Genomic DNA, 22,265 nt, shown 5'->3' on the forward strand with positions numbered 1-22,265 from the left:
AGCTGCTCTGCTGCGGACTTTTAACCTTCCCAGCACCCTACCTTCAGTATTGGGTGACGATGCCTCAATGGCAGATTTAGTTTACGTTTTATTCATGAGGGGGGCGTTTGGCCTTCTCTCTGGAGCCTCCACCCTCCCTCCCTTTTAAATCTGTCACCCTTTGTTTGCATTCGTTCGTCTTTTCCTTACATGTGTTCATCTCACCTTGCCTTTTTGTGGTGAACATTTTAAAGTGTTGCAGAGTGGCGGCTCATCCTCTTTTATTCTTGTGATCAGCCAGCCCAGACCATCTGCGCTATGTTTTTAATGCCTTTTTCTACTTTTCCTTATGGTGAATGTCTTTTCCGTTTTTTGTTCATGCCATTCGATTTCTTTATAAGTGTTGTTCCACATTCCTTTTCCACCTTTTACTTTCCCAACTGTACTTCGGGAGTTCTTTTACCCTGAGCCTTGTTTGCAACAGGAACAAGGTACTGATGACCCTTCGTCCCATAACCAACCAACCAACCATCAATTATCCGTAATGCTGTGGTGGCATAAATGAGTAGGCCATACGGCAGTTACTGGTCGAAGATATGGAGCAAAAATGGATAAAATTTAAAAGCATCGTACAATAGGGTCCTATACATTACACATATAAGTATCTACTTCCCAATAATATCTAGTTACACAAAATCTCATTCAAAATTTGATGTACTTCTGGTGTGTATAAAACTATTGTTGCAAGCTGAAATAATTATCTGAAAAGCGATACTTGTAAATTATTGAATGCTGTAATAATACCTTCTTTCCTGATGTGATTAATAGTTATTAACCATTGGTATCAGCGTCTTTGTGGGGCGGGCTATATCTTATTAAGACTGAAATCGAGACTGCGAAACCATTTTCAGTATTTTATTCATTCAACACAACATCAATAAACACTGGAGACAACATATCTCTGTGTACATTTGCAACATTAAACATAATGATCACAGAAAACTGATTCACATGATTTCAAAACACTTGAAGATCTGAGCAAAACGTGTCGAAAAAATGTTTAAAAGTCGCAAACAACTGACACACATATCGAGGGTTTGAAAATTAAGAAACAACTGACCTACAATTGGTGCATCAACAACGTTTATAGAGTTTGTGTTCGTGCGACACTTTTCTGGAAGAACAAATTTACCGAATTAGTGACAAACTGCAAAGTAAAAATGAATTACATTGCATATAGATATTTTTGGAATCTACTATTTATATGCAACAAAACAGTGGTATTTATTTTTAAGGTTAAATGGTCTTTTGTAATAGAATGCTCTAGAATAACAAGTAATTCATTTTTTTTACATTAGTATTTTTCAGGAATATTGCTTTAAAGAAATTGTTTCCAGTGAATGTACCTTATTCCATCATCAAAGTGAATATAAAGTACCGTAATGAAAACTTAAGTATCACTTTTAAGCTTTCAAATAAAACTTTTACTGTTTCAATAATTGATAACTTCCCACACTGTACCTGGTAGAAACTATAAAAGAAAAACCAATATTAATTATTACCGAGCGAGGTGGCGCAGTGGTTAGCACACTGGCCTCGCATTCGGGAGGACGACGGTTCAATCCCGTCTCCGGCCATCCTGATTTAGGTTTTCCGTGATTTCCCTAAATCGTTTCAGGCGAATGCCGAGATGGTTCCTTTGAAAGGGCACGGCCGATTTCCTTCCCAATCCTTCCCTAACCCGAGCTTGCGCTCCGTCTCTAATGACCTCGTTGTCGACGGGACGTTAAACACTAACCACCACCACCACCAATATTAATTAACACAATCATGAGCTGTTTCTCCCAATTATTTCTTATTTGCCCCTGATGAAATAACAGGAAAAACCTCGCTTGATAAATATGTTTACGTATTGTGCAAAATCTTGATGGATTGTTAGGAATGTTCACACTAATTAATGACAAGTTGTGATGATGTTGTTGCTGCGTTGGCCCAAACGTATCGTGTAATTCATATTTGAAGATGTATTATTCTTCTTTTTCTTTTGTTCCGCGTCGGCACATGGTTGGCACGATTATTAACAGATTTAGGCATGGTTACTTACAAGGGAACCTCCCCATCGCACCCCCCCCCCCTCAGATTTAGTTATAAGTTGGCACAGTGGATAGGCCTTGAAAAACTGAACACAGATCAATCGAGAAAACAGGAAGAAGTTGTGTGGAACTATGAAAAATAAGCAAAATATACAAACTGAGTAGTCCATGTGTATCATAAGCAACATCAAGGATAAGGTCAGCTACGGAGCGCCGTGGTCCCGTGGTTAGCGTGAGCAGCTGAGGCACGAGGGGTTTTTGGTTCAAGTCTCCCATCACGCGAAAGTTTTAATTCTTTTATTTTCAGTTTATGTGAGAAACTCTTATGTTTTCATCACTTTTTTGGGAGTGATTATCACATCCACAAGAAAACCTAAATCGGGCAAAGTAGAAGAATCTTTTTACCCATTCGCCAAGAGTACAAGTTAGGTGGGTGGACAACATATTCCTGTCATGTGATGCACATGCCGTCACCAGTGTCGTATAGAATATATCAGACGTGTTTTCCTGTGGAGGAATCGGTTGACCTATGACCTTGCGATCAAATGTTTTCGGTTCCCATTGGAGAGGCACGTTCTTTCGTCTACTAATGGCACGGTTTTGCGGTGCAGTCGCAAAATACAGACACTAAACTTATTACAGTGAACAGAGACGTCAATGCTCGAACTGACAGATCACAACTTTGCGAAAATAAAGAATGTAAACTTTTCACTCGAGGTGGGATTTGAAACAAGGACTTTTCGTTCCGCAGCTGCTCACGCTAACCACATTTCTGTGCTAACATTAGCCTTCGTGTTGCTTATCTTGCGCATGGACTACTCAGTTTGTATATTTTGCTTATTGTTTTCATAGTTCCACACAACTTCTTCCTGTTTTCTCGATTGATCTGTGTTCAGTTTTTCATGGCCTATCCACTGTGCCAACTTAAAACTAAATGTGAGGGGGGTGCGATGGGGAGGTTCCCTTGTTAGGGTGGCTTACCTGTCGACACACCGTTACCCCACGGGATGTAATATATACCCTAACTGTCTGCGCGTAGCGTTATTCATGTGAAAGTGAGCGAGTTTTTCTGAATGTTTGCTAATCGTGTAACTGAGACGGGGCGCGGGTAATAGCCTGGTATTCATCTACTGGGATTTGGGAAACCACCCAAAACCCATATCCAGGCTGTCCGGCACACCGATTGTCATCGTTAATCCGCCGGACGATTCCGATTCGGAACCGGCGCATCCCCCATCTCGTAATCGGTACTGTAACACGCACGGCTATCCGGGGGCATCATCTATAAACATCTGTTGCGACCTACTAATTCAGACAGTATCATATCGTATAATATGAGGCTGGTATTTGTCTCTTCATGTTCTTCATTAGCGTGCACCTTCATAACCAGTATGATCTGAACAAGGTTATCAAGGACAACAGAAAACGAGCATGGTCAAATAGCAAGCAAGAAAGTTGCCACGAAAGCAAAGGGAGCTGCATTACAGTTTTAAGTGAGCTAGAAGTCCAGCAAAAATTATTGCAAGGAGAGCAACGCCAGAAGTGTTCAGTGAATTCGAAAGTAATTGTTTACCGTCTGACTACATATCCGAAGAAGTTCTGGTCGCATGTAAACTCAGTAAGCAGATCAAAATCACGCAGTCAGTTGCCTAAGTGGCCGTACTGGCTTTGAAATAGACGATGACAAACAGAAGACTGAATTACCTAATGCTGGAACGGCAGATACTGATATAAGTTATAGTGTATCTATGCTGATACAAATTCAACTGCAATCATTCGACAGAGGAAAGGCACATGGAGTGGATGAGATACTTTCAAGATTCTACAAAAAGCTTTCTCTCATTCTAGCAGCAGTTTATTGGAGCAACAAAGGGTACCAATTGATGGGAAAAGAAGTACAGCTCATTCCTGTTTTCAAAACAGGTCATCAGACAGATGCACATAATTATAGGCTTATGTCGCTGGTGTCAATTTGTAGCAGAATTATGGAACATGCTGTATGCCCACTTATATTTTTGAAAGTAGAAATCTCCTCTATACAATTCAACATGTTTTTTGTCAGTAGAAATCTGTAAAACACAGCTTGCTTGTGCTGTTCATCCATGAAATTCAAAGCGCCATAGACAAAGGTACCCAGGTTGATGCCGTGATCTTTGATATCAGGCAGATGTTTGATACAGTTCACTATTGTTGTTTAGTTAGCAAAATATGGGCCTACTGAGTGTAGAACCAGATTTGTTGCTGGACTGAGGACTGCCTAGCAAATAGAACCCGATATGTTGTTTGGGAGACAAGATTGAAGATGTAAAGCTGTTTTCACAAGTACCATCAGAGAGTGTTATAGGACTGTTACTATTTACAGTTTGTATTACTTATCATCTTGTGAATAACACTGGAAGGCCATAAGACTGTTTATGGATAATGCTGTCTATAGGAAGGTTGCAATGCCAGAAGAAATGCAGGGAAATCTTGGTGGAATCAATGATGTGAATGTGTGTTGTCTGGTCTTTGTACAGGTCTGAAAGAACAGACACCATGCATTCATATAGGCCTAATTGTTTTGCCTAGATGGGCAATGGACCCACCTTCTTCAGTGCAGTTGTACATGTACGTCTGACCTCCTGTGGGAATCTGAGTAGCGAGCATGGAGGAAATGGAAAAGGACTGTGGATAGGTCGCGCACGGTGGGAATGTGGATCAGTGTCATTTGCCAGTATTACTTCGTGATGTATTTAAAAATTGGCAAAGAAAGGGCTATGTTATAAACCCTGTTTCTAAATAAAGTAAGTTCAAGACAACTAATCCAGATTTCTGCTTTTCCTACCCTTATCACTATTTATTGCCTGCGGCTTATCACCATGATTTTTAGCACTGACTAGTGTAAGTTGTGGCCTGATTGAAATTCATTTTCTGGCTGTGCTTCTATTACAACTGAATTGACATCTTTGTCCATAATTTCATCCACTCATTCGTGCATTGTTCCCTGTAGATCCCATGAAGAAGGATATTTCTTTAGCCTTGTGGAATGAGTTAAGATATTACATTAACAAACGAGAAAGAACTCTCAAAATTTAATTTTGCGAACTGTATTAACAATAAACCATTGATGTACAGTCCTAACATATTTGTCTGTCATTTATAAGTGTTTCAACTTTGGAAATTTTCATTGATGTGAAAAATTCTGAATTACATCACGGTTTGGAGACCATGTTAAACTATAGGTCCCCCTATAACTGGTAGTATAAGTCAGTTCAAAAGTTGGAGGAAGACAGCTGCATACCAAATCCGATAATATGCTGCCTAGTATTGCTCTGTGGTGTTGAAACCAATCTTCAGATACATGACTGCTGTACCTTATACTACTAAATACTGTTTGTAGTTATGTCAACTAAATGTGTCCAAATGAATCGGCAGAAAGCTACTGCTTCCTCAACCGTATTCATTAGGAACTCTTTATCTCCTACTACTAACTTAATATTTACAACCACACACTGGTATTTTTCAGAAAAAAATAATTACCTGCATTTGAAACAACAGAGACCTGTTCACAATACACCTTTACTTCTCATGAAGCTTTACAGTGGACTTTGCTTCTTGCTATGCAGCTAAATTGAATTTTCATTCCTTGAATTTAGATAATCATATGTTATGTTGGAGTAGTTTATAAGGTATGTTTTTAAATTTATGTTGAGCTGGTAGGGATTCCCTATTTCTTGCTTTATGCTGGGTGACAGCATGTTGAAGACCTCTGCACCAGAATACACATCGCCACTTTGATTCCTAAACAAGAATGTAATGCTTCCATGAATATTATTTTTGTGTCTTATATTAGGGCTCTGCAAATCAGAGTTAATCTAAAATTTTACAGTTGGACAGTATTCTTTCACATGTGGTTGTATTACACTCATGAATGCAGTATATGCAGGCTGAATTGTATGCAGAACTTAAGTATACTAGGTGTAGCGACTGAAACGTATTGTTGGTGAGAACCATTGTAACTATCTTCAAAAACTAATCAAACAGTGGAAAATCCAGGATGGAATGTAACAATACAGGAGAAGGAAAGTTGCTACTCACCATATAGAGGAGATGCTGAGTCGTGATTGGCACAATAAAAAGATTCACACAATCGTAGCTTTCGGCTATTAAGGCCTTTGTCAGCAGTAGACACACTGCAGTGTAGTTTCAGCTCTCTGAGACTGCAGATGTGTGTGCAAGTTGCGCTATACTGAGAACTATTTGGTAATATTGTTGTCACACTACACACAAGCCACTGTTGACTAGTCTGTCTCCTATATCACAATCTGAAGTTATTCTAGCTACAAATCCAGTTTATCTACAGTTTGGTTGTTGTAGTTGTTGTTGTTGTGGTTGTGGTGGTCTGCATCCAAAGACTGGTTGACGCAACTCTCCATGCCAGTCTATCTTGTGCAATCCTCTTCATCTCTACACAACTACTGCAACCCATATACATTGGAATCTGCTTACTGTATTCAAGCCTTGGTCTTCCTCTACAATTTTTACCCTCCACCCTTCCATCCATTACAATATTGATCCTTTCTTGCTGTCTCAGTACTTGTTCTATCAATCAAAATCTTCTATTAGTCAGGTAGTACCATCAATTTCTTTGTTCTACAGTTCGATTCAGTACCTCCTCATTTGTTATACAAACTCCCTTTCCAACCTTCATGATCCACATTTCAAATCTGTAGAAGCCTACATTCAAGACATATACCCTCACGAAAGACATCCTGACACTTCAGTTTTATTAGATTTCAGAAATTCTGTTCTTAGTATTAACAGTATGCATTAGATATACTCTCTATTTTAGCCATCATCTGTTTTTTCCCCTTGCCCAAATAGCAAAACTCATTTACTATATTTAGTGTGTCACTTCTTAATATAATTCCCTCAGACCTGCTCTTCCAAGTTCTTTTCTGTCTCGGACATACTTACAATGTCACAGCGAACCTCAAAGTTTTTATTTGTTCCCCTGAACTTTAATTCCCTCTCCATATTTGCCTTGATTTCCTTTGCCACTTGCTCAGCATACAGATTGAATAACATCATAGATAGGCTCACTTTCTGGCCAACTACAGCTTCCCTTTCATATCCTTTAACTCTTATACCTGCAGTTTGGTTCCTATACATGTTGTGAATAACCTGAATAATTTGCTTACTGTATTTTATCTCTGCTATGTTCAGAATATCAAAAAGTGTATTCCAGTCAGTACTGTCAAAATATTTCTCTAAATCTACAAATACTGTAAATGTATATTTATCTTTCGTTAACCTATGTTCCTAGATAAGTTATAGGGTCAGTATTGCCTCTTGCATTCCTGCATTTCTCCAGAACCTGAACTCTTCTTGCCAGTAGTTAGCTCCTAACAGTTTTTCCATTTTTCTACAAATAGTTAGTATCAGTGTTTCGCAGCCATGAATTTTTACATTGATAGTTCTGTAAATTTTGCACTAGTTAACACCTGCATTTTTTGGAATTGATATTAATATATCCTTCTCAAAGTCAGAGGGTATTTTGCCTGTCTGATATGTCTTGGATATGAGGTGGACTGCTTCGTCGTGGCTGGCTATATGAAGGATCTCAATAATTTTGAGAGGATGTCGTCTACATCAGGGGACTTGTTTCGACCTAGGTCTCGTGGTATCATCTCCTACATCATCTTCATTTACTTGCTATTCTCTTTCTTTAAACCTGTCTTCAGGTTCATTTACTCATGTATACCACTTCCATATATTTCTTCCATCTTCTCAGCTTTCACCCAATGTGGTGGTGCAGTGGTTAGCACAGTGGATTTGCATTTGGGAGGATGATGGTTCAGATCCCCATCTGACCATCAAGTTTTAGGTTTTCTGTGATTTCCATAAATTGATTAAGGCAAATACAGGGATGGTTCCTTTGAAAGGGCACAGCCAGTTTCCTTTTGCATCCTTAATCAATCCAAGCTTGTGCTCCATCTGTAATAACTTCATTGTTGATGGGATTTTAAACCCTAACCTTCCTCCCTTCTTGCTTTTACCTTTCAGCTTTCTCTTCTTTTGTTAGTACTTCCTTGAGTTCTTGATATCCATAAAGCTGTTTCTTTTTTCTCCAAAGATCTCTTTAATTTCTTTATAGGTAGCATCTATATTTTCCTTTAATATGAAACTTTCCTGTACCCTCCGGTCTCTTCCACATAAGCATTCTTCTTTCATGACTCTTAAACCAATTGTTATTAGTGATTAAATTATGCTCTGTGCAAAATCCTGCCAGGTGGTTTATCCTTTCATTCCTTTCCCACATTCCATTTACATACATGTTTTTAATTTTATTATGTGTGCAGTGCAATTTCCTGTGATGCATATGCACTCATCAAAAAGAGTTTTGCATCACCTCGGTTCCAAGAGTTCCAGAACCTATACAGAAAACTGGAATAGAAATCAACATAAACATTATTTCCACCCTTTTTATTGCTCACGAAAACCACGCATTGCATGTTATACCACCGTACAGCAATACCTTCAGAGGTGGTGGTCCAGATAGCTGTACACACCGGTACCTCTAATACCCAGTAGCACATCCTCTTGCATTGATGCATCCCTGTATTTGTCATGGCATACTATCCATATGTTCATCTAGGCACTGTTGGTCCAGATTGTCTCACTCCTCAATGGTGATTCGGTGTAGATCCCTCAGAGTGGCTGGCGGGTCACGTCATCCATAAAAAGCCCTTTTCAATCTATTCCAGATATGTTTGATAGGGTTCATGTCTGGAGAACATGCTGGCCACTCTAGTCAAGCGATGTTGTTATCCTGAAGAAAGCCCTTCACAAGATTTGCACAATGGGGGCATGAATTGTTGTCCATGAAGACGAATGCCTCACCAATATGCTGTCGATATGGTTGCACTATTGTTCGGAGGATGGCATTCACATATCGTACAGCCATTACAGTGCCTTCCATGACAACCAGTGGCATACGTCGGCCCCACATAATGCCACACTAAAACAGCAGGGAACCTCCACCTTGCTGCACTCGCTGGACAATGTGTCTAAGGCATTCAGCCTGTCCAAGTTGCCTCCATAAACGTCTCCGACGATTGTCTGGTTTAAGGCATATGCGACACTCATCGGTGAAGAGAACGTGATACCAATCCTAAGTGGTCCATTTTGCATGTTGTTAGGCCCATCTGTACCGCGCTGCATGGTGTCATGTTGCAAAGATGGACGTCGGGACGGAAGTTGTGCATTATGCAGCCTATTGTGCACAGTTTGAGTCATAACATGGTGTCCTGTCACTGCACAAAAAGCATTATTCAACATGGTGGTGTTGCTGTCAGGGTTCCTCCGAGCGATAATCTGTAGATAGCGGTCATCCACTGCAGTAGTAGCCCTTGGGTGGCCTGAGCGAAGCATGTCATCAGCAGTTCCTGTCTCTCTGTATCTCCTCCATGTCTGAACAACAATGCTTTGGTTCACTCCGAGATGCCTGGACACTTCCCTTGTTGAGAGCCCTTCCTGGCACAAAGTAACAATGTGGTATTGACCATCTAGGCATGGTTGAACTACAGACAACACAAGCTGTGTTCCTCCTTCCTGGTGGACTAACTGGAACTGATTGGCAGTTGGCCCCCCTCTGTCTAATAGGCACTGCTTATGCGTGGTTGTTTACTTCTTTGGGCGGGTTTAGTAACATCTATGAACAGTCAAAGGGACTGTGTCTGTGATACAATATCCACAGTCAACATCTGTCTTCAGGAGTTCTGGGAACTGGGGTGATGCAACACTTTTTTTGATGTGTGTATTTTAGATGCGTACACTGTACTACACTGCATCATTACGTAATTGGAATGACTGCTGCTGCTTTAAAATTAAAAATGTTTTGTGTGTTGTGTTTTATAAATATGGGATCTGTTTTGACTAAGAAATGTCTTCACACATTTTTCAGTCTGTCTGTGAGCTTCAAAACTCTGTACGAGAAGGTCTTCTTATGTTCAAAAATTTACTAGATGAACTGAGGCATAATATGGAGATGGAGAAGCACACAATAAATAGCTTTTGCCAGGGTATGCAGGAAGCTATTGCAAAGACCCATGCAAATATGATAATGGAGGTACAAAGGTAACCCTCTTTTTTAAAATTTTTTCTACTAAATAAAAAAATTTATATGCTAACGCGAATGGTAGCAGGAAGCCTTAAAAATGTACTATTATTGCATTTTGATTGATATCATAACGTAGTTTGAGTGTACATTATAGAATGAAACATTTGAGTGCATCACATGTAAAGGTTGGTTGACAGGGAAAGAATGTTTTATTTTAAGAGGAGCTTTTTATACCTGGTGCATGCCATACCGCAAAGAAGAATGTCATTGTAGACCCATACATTTCAGGTAGTAATTCCTGTGTAGTATTGTTTGATGTTGGCATATTTTTGATAGCAAAAACATGAAATACAGCCGTGTGAATTTTAATATTGATTCTTTGAAAATATTGAGTGGGAAAGATAAGAAAGGAAGTATCAGTAGTGAAGGAACTTCTAAATATAATTATTCAATAGGATAACTTAGTAAATACATGTTCCACAAGACACAATTAAACTGATAAGAAATATCGGGAAACAAAAAGAGAATTACAAGATATGAAGAGAAACCATTGAACACACATCACACCATTAAAAAACACTCTAGTAGTCCAAGCAAGTAGTGAGCAGGGTGTAGAAATGCATAATTTGAAAGAGTTCATAGTTCACGGTTTCAGTCAGTCTTGCTGTGTTAGCTGAATATTTATATTACTTGGCTGCCTTGTTTTTATAATCACATTCCAACTTAGAAACCTACTTTGTGCGTTGTGTACTTGTAACTGAAAATATGTAAATAAACAGAAAATCTTGTACAGTTATTGCATGCATAAAAATACTTCTATCAACAATTAGTAACTTTTGAGTTTCAAATATGTTCCAATTTGATTTTTTAAAGTAACATTAATACTTGATAGTGACTGTACATTTTATACACTGTGCTTATTAATTTTTGAATGCTCGCTGAACCATTCAGTATTAACGTACATTATTTCTTATTCTCAGACATTTTCGTACCATTAGGCACAGTTAAGTTAAAAAGGATAGGAGTCATTGCATTGAACATATCTTTGCTAATGTACATTATTTTCTACACTGTTTGTTAAAGGAATCACAATAAAGTGGCATTCGTTCCCACCACAAGATAATGAAAAAAATAATTATTTTTTAAAAGCTGCAAAGGACATTTAACACAACACATGAACAATACAAAACAAAAGCGTACCACTTTTATTTTTCTTTGTTCACTGGATGGATCTCAGAATTCACCCCGGTATAGTGGACCATATACAAACTGAAAAATGTAACATTGTTTATAAACATGAGACAAACAAATCAAATAATTCTTAATTGATCATTACACTGAGTGGCCAAGAGTCATGAGAGGCACTTGATGTGATGTCAGTCATTGTCTCCTAAAGCCTACTTGGTGCACTTGTCTCCATGAAGTCCTGGTAGAAATGAGTTCTTTACAGCCCACATTCAAATTGACGGTGATCTGACTCAAAGTAGACTGTCAGTCACCATGCACTGCTCTTTGGAGGTGATGTGGCATCTGTTCTGTGACCATTTTAGGGCATCATGTGTGGTAGCTTACTGATGTCGAAACAATGTGTGTGTGACATTGAAGATGTGCCCTAGTCACTGTTGATCTCAGAAATATGAATTCTTTTGTAATCTTTGATATGCCAAGACCCATGCAACTCGCACTGTCATGTTCAAAGTCAGTTAACTCATGATGTGTTGCCATGTTTAGCACACTTTTGACTGTAAGAAACTACTGTGTCTACTCTTGTATCAAATGCTGCATCAGTCACAGCACTCAAACATTGTACACGGTACATCTTCAGATTGGACAACCATTCCTGTGACTTAGCCACTCAGTTTACATCATGCTTGCACCATTTTATAAATGTTACATTTTTGCTGCATTTTGTCTCTCAGGTATTCAGTGGTAACAATAGAAAATAATAGTCTTTGTTTTTTAAAGCTACTTCTAGTGAGCCAGTTAGTAACGATATCAGCTTTCTGATCCACGGAACTGATGTGCTCCACGTTGCAGATGCCCGAATTGACCTTTCCTACTATAAAGCATCACTTTATATCAATATGCTTTGTTCATTTACAGTGCAATCAGAGGGGCATGTGACAATCTGTGTTCAAGACAGTGGGTTCCTATTTCAACTTCATGATAGTTCCTAAGATCGATCTGCTCCACATGGTGTCTTTCACAGTTTGATAAGAGGCAAGATATTCTGTTTCTGTTATTGATGAAGTGACCACCTGCTGTATCTGAGAATTCCAAGTTATAGTAGGTTCACCAAGTTTAATGACAACATCTATGGTTGATTTTTAAGTATGAATACGTCCTGCATAGTGTGAATTGCTAAAGACAGACAAACAAATATCCCCGCACTTTGGCTAATTTAAACCACAAGATTCTGTTCCCTTTAGATACTTTATGATCCATGACAGCACGTCAATATTCACTGATAGAACAAGCTTTCTACCCTCAACAAGGAGTAGCCTCAATTGTTTTGGAACTGGTGACCAATTCAGTGCACACTTGACTATGATGAGAAGGTATTGCCCCAGAATTAGCGTTTTCCATGTTGTACTGCACAGCACAGCCCTCATATATGCTTCTTGATTTGAGAAGATGGAATCATCTTGAAACTACTTTACATCTAGCCAAGATAATGATGAGCATTGTCTGTAATTATTGTATTTATTTATTTAATTTATTTATGTCATTTTCTTTCATACTCACAGGTGGGCAAACAGAACAGCCAATTCAATTGATAGTCAAATATCACAACACTTCATTTAATATAAAAATACACTTACCTTTGTCACCCTCCACAGCTGTGACTGAAGGGAACATGCATGGAATTATTTATACAAATATAGCTTGTGATTTATGAAGTAGACAAGAAACAGCTGAAGAAACTGAACTGCATGATATGGCAAGTCTGTAGACCTCAAACTCTGAATGTTCTAAAGGCAATACAATACCACCTGTCCATTGACACCACATAACACTCTGGATACACTAGACTGACATGGTCTCAGCAGAGCGATGCTGCGGCAACTCTGTCCACTGTAGGTGGAAGTAGAACTTCATCTCTAAATGGAATTCAAGACAGAATTGTTGCACATGTCCCACATAGCTGTATTTTGTGACTGCATCATTGTAGTGGTGCTTTGCAACTCTCTGGAGTCATGGCTCATGCCTCGTCCAGATTGGCATCTCGTGTGCTGCATGGACATGCAGCATCTCTGTGGTGGTCAATTACTGGCTTTTTTGATGGTTGATGACACCACAGTTTATCCTGACAAGATTAAGCCTATATGACTATCTCTTATATCTAAACAGGTATTCTACATGATTTGAATTACACCCCTTATGATGAGCATGTTATAAGAGGTCTTACATCTAATATGGAATCCAAAATCTAGAAATAACTATAACATAAAAACTGAAAACTCTTGTAGCAATAGCAGAAAGAATACAACTTATATATTTGTTCATCAAAAGTAGAAACAACAAAGAGAAGCTGCATACAGGTTTAAACTATGAGCATTGACAGCAATGCACAAGAGAGAAAGGATGGGAAAAGGGAAGAGAAAGAGAGGAACATGATAGAAGTATTGCAGATAGGGGACAAGAAAGTGGGTTGACTGATTGAGAGAAGCAAAGAAAAAGATGCATAACTGTGAATTTCTTTACTGTTTGATAAAGAGGAAAAGCATTATATATGTAAATTTTTAAAGAAACATTATGAGGTTGATGGCTTTTTCTTAAATGCTATAGCACATTCAGTTGTGTAATAGTGCAGAGTTGCTTGTTCCAGATGCAGGCATCCGCAACAGAGAAGGTGATTGTGAATGTTGTTTTATGGATGAGCATAGATACGATACTATGCAAGTGAGACATTATGTTACGATTATGATGTGATGAAAGGTACTTAATCTCTAAGGCGAGGTGCATGTATATGTGCACTGAAGAACTGATGAATTAGACTTAGTCCATGGTAGTCTTGTAACTTGACTGAGCACGACCATTCTAACTAGGTGTATGACTGATGACGTCAAATAGACTGATGTTTCAGATGTAATCCACATTGATATTCAGCTAACCATTTAGAGTTTTCTCTACATACACTATGTTTCATTACATATTACTATCATAGTACTGGTGAGTACTATTGGCATCTGCTATCTAGGCTGTGGTGGTCTTAGACACGATGTCAACCCATCTGATTTCAATCGCATCACAGTCTCAAAGTTTGGAAATTTGCGGTAAGGTCTTGTGGGACCAAACTGCTGAGGTCATCAGTTCTAAGCTTACGCACTACCTAATCTAACTTAAACTAACTTACACTAAAGACAATACACACACACCTGTGCCCGAGGGAGGACTCAAACCTCCGATGGGGGAAGCCACGCTGACCATGACGAGACACCTCAGACCTCACGGCTATTGTGCACGGCTCACAGTCTGAGATGGCAGCTACTTTGCACTTAGACATGATATTTAACTGTGCAGTACCACCGATATCATCACCGTGGCACTGTTATTGTGACATCATAAGGCACACCCTTTTTTTCTATGATGTCTTGTTGGCAGGAAATTCAAAACACAATGAAAAAAACAGGCAGCCGGTATGTATCTGTCATGTTCAATCTGAACAACTATGTATTATGTTTTTTAAATGCTAATCTTACTTCTGAGCTGCATAAAATGGTGCCATCTTAAAAATAAATACTGCCAATACTGCAGTACTTTCAAAAATTACATAAGCCCATCCTGAATGTCAGAATACATAAGCACCTAAATTTATGCCTCATCAGTAAATTTCATCTCTCTCTGTTTTGAATACCATTAAAAAAAGGCTTTATGTTAAATACTGTACCTATCTTCTCTCATGTGCTCACAACAGTATGAAAAATTACATAATAGGTGTAACATGCTCTATTTCCGCATCTGTATTTCTTACCAAAAATACATTAGCACCTAAAATTCTGCCTCATTGGCATACTGAATCATCAGCAACAGCAGCAAAATTACATACTGTAGTAACTTACAGAACTTCCAACATAAAGAATATGTAAACAACTAAACTTCTGCTTCATCAGCAAATTTCTCTTTCTCATCTGCCTCCTCAGTAAATATCATCTCCCCATTTTATACTTTACGGAAAAATGTTTGTGTCAAATACTGTATGGCTTCATCAATAAATTTCATCCCCCCGCCTCTCTCTCTCTCTCTCTCTCTCTCTCTCTCTCTCTCTCTCTCTCTCTGTCTGTAATGGTATCAACAATATAATACATTGCAGAGGGGAACGAGAGGGAAAAACAAACAAAAATACTCTAGCTATAAGTTTTATTGTATTTTTTTAAATATTTTCACACAGTAAATCAGTTACAAATCACATTAACTTTTTTATTTTTTAAACCACATACACTAAAATCACAGTGAATTTTGTCAGCTTGTACTGTCACACATATTCTTCTTCATCTTAAACACCTTTTAGAATGTCATCTGTTGCACATAGTAGCTTGTTACTGTTTGAGTAAATATCTGGATCATCTCTGTCAGCTAACTGAGTTTTGACAGCTGCATCTATCTTAATTAGATCAAAACGACACTGAATTGCATTTTGTGGGCAAAGTGTGTATAATATATATAACATACCCCTAATGTAACAATCAAATAGTTATTGTGAAAGAGAAACAGATCTGTGTAATAAATACATTCTTACATATCATATGCTTCAAAATCTATAAAGTGTTCAGAACTTGTAAAGCAATCCTTCTTATTTTCTTGTTCATAACCAAAACAAATGACTTTCCACATCATGTGAATTAATTGCAGAACCACAACAATCTTTCCAGAGAGAGTAAACATTAATTTCTCTTATAGTTCTACTGCATGTTGCCTTACAAATAGAAATTGACATTTTTATACAGTTAAAATGTACAAGTGAAATAAAAAGAAAAAAAAATACAGTAGTTGGTATGACTATTTTCAAAATCAGCTGTATCCGTGTCATTTACTCTGCTGCGATAAATAATGCACATGATGCCACTGTTAAGCAGTGAGGTGTCACTGAAAGCTGATAATCTTGATGGAAGCGATGTCTTGATATATTACAGTTCTTCAAATAAACCGGCACAGCCATATCAAATTTTATGCTCCACATTGGATGTCTCTCTTTCTTCTTGAATGCCAACAGTGTTACAGTACATATTGTGCTTCCACTCTTACCTAGATATTTCAGATTTTGCAACATGGAAGCATAAGAACCCCTATTCTCTTGAATTACAACAAGTAACTGATAAGCCAAATATAAAGTCTATTAGTAGTGCTATGTAGTGTATGCCATACTTATGTTTCATCCCCAAAAAGAATAAAGTTTTGAATGACAATGACAACAATGACAGTGAGAATGAAGTCAATGACATCTCTGATGATCCAGCACCAATAACATGCTCCTTCTAGTGGATGCTCTGCTTTTATAACTCACCTTCCTGCTGAGTCAACAAGTTCAAATTTGTTATGACTTGTTCTGACATGTCTAAACTTGTTGCAACATGCAAAAGTAATTAGTCACCGAGCTGTGACTTATCAGAAAACAAGTCCTGTCTTGTCAACATCTGCATTCAAGGACTCATCATATTTTGCATAATGAACATGTATGCACACGTTCATTCAGGTCTTGCACATTCAAGGAACAGGAAACATAATATCAAATGCCGATGTGTCCTCAAGATGCTGAAATGTAACAGCTCATTTTTTATATGATTTCAAAACTAATTTGGCTTGCATGATTAACTGTTGTGCCTTTAGGTAGAACCCATGTAAGTAAATCCATCTTTTCTGCAATGTAATTTTCAACAACTTCATGTCAAAGTACTCACTACTGTTACATCCCTACATTGGTAGCAACATGTCTTGTCAATTCACGTTATTGCAATTAGGTCTTTTCTTTTATGAACGATTGAGTAACAAAGGAAATGCCAAATATCTGTAATGTCTGAAACCTGTAACAACTCTATTTATCCTACTTTCAGCTTGCTATGCCATTGGCTAACATAAAAACATCTAATTAAACAAAATTAACAATGTAAACAAAGTGTTTATTTGAGCTGCCGAATTATGTTTTAAAATTCTGTTCACAGTAAAAATGATGTTCTCATATTTGAAACAGGAAACATGGTAGGAATGCTTGGGATAACCTAGTTTCAGTGTAATTAACAAAAATGTAATCAGCACTGTTTATTCACATCATTTCACTTATTTTTCCATGAAAACAAGAGATATGTAATTGTCTTTGTATCACATTCCATGCATTTCAATTGTAACTACCAGATGATAACATTTTTAGTAATTATCAAGAACTTATGTAATTGTAATTATCAAATTTACTATACACAACAATAAATCCGGGCACACAGTTTTAACCTGCAGGAAGTTTCAATAAATCCATTGTTAGGAGGAGTACGTAAGGCCCATGAGAAATCATGTGGGATGCTCTATATGATGTAATATCTTGAGTAGCTGTCTGTGACATAATAAATTGTACACCTGAAACAGTAACTGACTTTTCACGTCATATGAGAACTATGGTGTTCTCTGGCTGGTTTTCATGTAAGAAACTTACAGGAAACACCAACTGCAGCAAAGCAATGAAATGAAGGTCAGTTTTGCTCAGCATTTATTATTTTGAGCAAACTGAGTTACACCCACCAAATTTCAAGAACAGTTATTTCAGCTACCATTGACAAAATTAATATTTCATAAAGATGTTTACTTCGAATTGTTTTCTGTTGACAACATATATCCCCAGCAAGGTGGTTACACTGCAGTATGCACATTCATGGAATCGTTAACACTCTTTCAAATGCATGTGTTGCCTCTTCACCTCTGAGCTGCATAATGAATGAAAATGCTTATATTGACTGGTTTTATAGCAATAATCAGTGTGTAGCACTAGGGAGACACTTTGCAGAAACTGCGAAGCGTCATAAAGTCAAAACACCCAGGGATGTCCTGTTACACAATAATGCCTGCCCCCACACTGCCAATCAGAGGAAGGCTATGCTTCAGGGATTTGATTAGGAAACAATGCAACATCCTCAGTACAGCCTGGATCTTTCATTGTGTGATTTACATGTTGTTGGTGACCTGAAGAAAGATATGATGGACATTGGGTTTAATGTGATGTGGAGGTGCAAGAGTTGGTGCAATTGTAGATCCATCAGCAGTTGACCACATTCTAAAAAACTGGAATTGATTGTCTCACCTCCCAGTGGGATAAATGTTTTAACATGTGTGTTGATGGAATCAGCACAAATGGAATCACTCCATGGTTCCATTGGGGCAGGTGATAGGTTTTCATGTGACTGCCCCATATATGAATTACCTTCTGCTGCTTATCGGGTGTCAAAACAATACACAACTGTGAGCAGCTGCATCTCCGTGAAGCAAAATTAGATTTGTGCTCACTGTGGCTCAGCAAACTGCACCTTACACAGCCATTCTGTTATTTTCCAACCTTCTATGATACTGAACTTATAATATTGGCCCTATAATTCTGCCTATATATTCAATTCTCATTTGAAATTGGACATGATCTCTCACCATCTGTTTCCAAAATCTAATGCATAAAATCTCACACAACAGTTATATGAACTGTTTCCAAATCTTTGAACTACACCTTTTGTGTGTTTCTTTAAATTGATGGGATGTTCTCATATGGAACTTCCCATACTGCAGTTGAGTGTTCCACTTTCTTATTTTCGAGAGCCATCGTAAACTTCAAGCAATAATCACTGCTTTGTTAACCTCCTCCTCAGTAGATGTTACTTCATTGCCATGTGAATTTTTGCCTGCCACTTCCGAAGCTAGCAAGAAAACTCTAATTGCTGCACCAATTCATTGAGATTATTCCACTTTGGTATGCACTGATGATTTGTTGGAGACTGTCTTCCCATCATACACATCAAGTGTGTTGTCATTCTATCCCATCCAATATGAATGTCATCATCTGTCTATATGGATCGTCCACTTTTATGTAAAGCATGCTTAACAGGATGTGTGCAATTAGAGCTTCTGTGGAATTTAATGTTTCATGACAGAGATAGTTCTATTTAACAGAATTGGTAGCCCTGAGAATTTTACCATAATTTTGAAGATCTCATGTTGCGAGAATCTTTCTAGGAGGTTAAGCTTTAAACTATAGATTATTATATAATCCTTTCATTTTGAGGTATCTTACATTGTGAATTAGTAAATCATATCCAGTGACATCTACCTGTGAATCACCAGTTATCCACAGTGTTGATAGTGGTTCAAATCTGATGTCATACATAGTACTGGTATCACACATTTTGTTTATTGGTTTACTTATGAGAGTAGGTGAACGAAGAGGATGGGTGTAATTGGCATAGATTTGTAGATTAGTGATATAAGTATGAGAAATGGATGGCTCCAAACAAAATCAAATTAAATACAGAGTAGAAGCCATGGATTAGTGGTGTCCACTTCACCTGTAAATTAAACTTCCAAATTCCTTATGTCAAATTGAAATCCGCCTTCCCAACCATCCATCCATCTCCCCAAACCTGCCCCCTTCCACACACACACACACACACACACACATGTGCACGCATGTGTGTTATTATTGGCAGCCTCTTTTCACTACTCATTTGACCACAGGAAATCATTAAATAGAGTTGCCTGTGTAACGGAGGTGTAGAAGTAAACCATTGTTCTCATTTGGGTGCTCTGTATCTCCAATCATGAACAGAACAATATGGTCTGCTCAAACTGTGCAATCTGTTAACATGTGTTGAAGGATTATTTCAAGATTAGTCTGTGAGCACTTTACTGCAAGAAGGGTTGTCAGCACAGGGCTTTACTAATCAAATTCGTGTACACCACAGCAACATCATTTGAGCATTAAACTGCTATTGTGAGACACAGAGTTCAGCACTATAATGGTTGCCTGTAGTCAACATCAGCTGATGGCTGCTGCCTACATGGAGAATGTAGCAAAATTGGGTGCTGCCGTTTTGCAAGTAGCTTGAAGAACTGTGTTAAACCAGACTGTACACAGTCCTCTCCATATGATCACTTCACCCTCTAGATGATCATTGTGAACAACTGTACAAATCCTCAGTACCATTGTACATGAAGAAGTTGGGCAAAGGAACATATAGAATGGAACCTGGAAAAATATAGTTCATAGTTCATTCACACTTAAGTGGCATTACGTTTTCATCACTGGTGAGTACAGGATGTGTCTGCTGCCTGACGATCATTGTACAAAAGTGTGAAAGTAACCATGTACTAATGTGTGTGTCAGGCATGGACATGAGTCAGTCATTTTTTGGACTTGTGTCATGTACAATGTTGTCACCTTCTTGAGTAATTTGAAGAATGTATAGTATGAGGACACATCCCACAACCTATTGACCAGCCCTGCAGTTAACATTTTGCCAATTAGTTTGTCTTTCTATACAATAGTGTATGAGTACACCAGGCCACATCTGTGAATACCTTCCTGCAGGAAGCAGCTGAATGGAATGACCTGTAGTCATTAACCTGATTGGCCATCTTGAGGCAAGTTGAAACTTTCAGTGTGCTGCCACAGGTACTTTCAGGAGGGCCACTTTCAAGGACTGAGAGAGGCTTGAATGAAGCCAAGCAGGATCCAAGTGAATGGCAATGCACACGTTGGAGCAACAGGGCAATGAATGTTAATCAGCAGCAGATTTTGATTTCACGAATGTGCAAAGATGAGCACTTTGGAGCATATTGCCTATATTTTTGTTATTGTTTTGTATTAATGTGACAGTGAAATTACTTCCTTTAGTTTTTTAAGATTTATTCTTTCCTTCTTTGCTCATCTCATATTTAAGATCAGTCACATTCACAGAAATGCAAGTGATGGAAACTTTTATTTGAGCATTATGTTACTTAGCAAATATCTTTATACATAGCCAGTATGATCATAATTAAGTAGAAATCAGTGTTGGCAACAACTTTTGTCATAGACTTAAGAATACGATCTCTGTTTAGAAGAAAATGAAATGTGTTCTCTTCTGTAATCAACATATTTTTGCATAGTTTTCCAAGAGAGGCAGTTCAGTGAAACTGAATATTAATAACAAAATTGATAGACATTGGCATGGAGGTCTCATGTTCATAGAGAGAATTGATTTCACAAAATTTCCATTTTTAGAGACAAAGACTGCAGAAAAATGGACAGGTAAATGTAATGTATTTGTCTGAAAATGAACCCTGTTCAAATCATCCAATTTGTTGTGCAGGAGACATGTTATCTTGAAAAAGAAACATATGTACGTTCTTCAATATAAAAGAATAAGTAGATGAAGAGGAAATACAAAAGAATGAAAAGTCTGACATTATTCTATGTGTATTAGTGCAGTACCATTTATGGTTATAATTTTTTTATACAGGAGCAAGGTAATATTACAGTTAAACATAATGATTTTTTGTTTATACTGAAAAGTTATAAAACTTCTTTACAAGTTTAGTGCACTGTAAAAAATGCAGTATCATGTTTAGACGTGTGAGGAGTGCTCCGTATTGATTTACACTTTATTTTTTTGCATCTTTCATGGTGTACCATTGCCTCACCATTACAGCTGCAATTGTGTAGTACTTTGGTCTAATCTTAGGTGGCAGGACACCACTAACAGTGTAATCCATTCACATTACAGCCCATTTTCCCAACTGCTGTCATTATGTGAGTGGACAACATGATGTGTGATCATTGAGGACAGTGATGCAGAGTGTGTTTTCTGTGGAAGGAAGGTGCAAACCCTGATGATATTCATAGGTGGTTGGGGCCATGCGTGGGGAGTATGCACTCTCATGAAAAGTGCTGTTCCAACACGACACTGGTTGTGCCCATACGAGTCAGAAAACCATGACAGTGATTGCTGAAATGGGGTTGTAGTTACTGTCACGCCCATGTAGGCCATGGCTAAGCCCTTTTGACTTCTGTTGACCACCCTTGAACCAATTTACTGGAGTCTCTCACATCCATTGCAGGACAGCTGCATGCAGTTCATGGAAGTCTG

At 38.1% G+C, this 22,265-nt stretch overlaps 1 protein-coding gene across 1 annotated transcript in view; it reads left to right on the forward strand.

Annotated features, from left to right (window-relative positions):
- LOC126471415 (uncharacterized) overlaps positions 1-22,265 on the forward strand; it is a 491,821-nt gene that overhangs the window by 167,097 nt on the left and 302,459 nt on the right. Inside the window, exon 6 of the mRNA XM_050099550.1 lies at positions 10,018-10,190. Coding sequence (XP_049955507.1) covers positions 10,018-10,190 — 173 coding nt within the window. The remainder of the gene's footprint in view (positions 1-10,017; positions 10,191-22,265) is intronic.

Source organism: Schistocerca serialis, chromosome 3, assembly GCF_023864345.2.
Source record: "Schistocerca serialis cubense isolate TAMUIC-IGC-003099 chromosome 3, iqSchSeri2.2, whole genome shotgun sequence".
In the NCBI taxonomy this organism is placed as follows: domain Eukaryota; kingdom Metazoa; phylum Arthropoda; class Insecta; order Orthoptera; family Acrididae; genus Schistocerca; species Schistocerca serialis.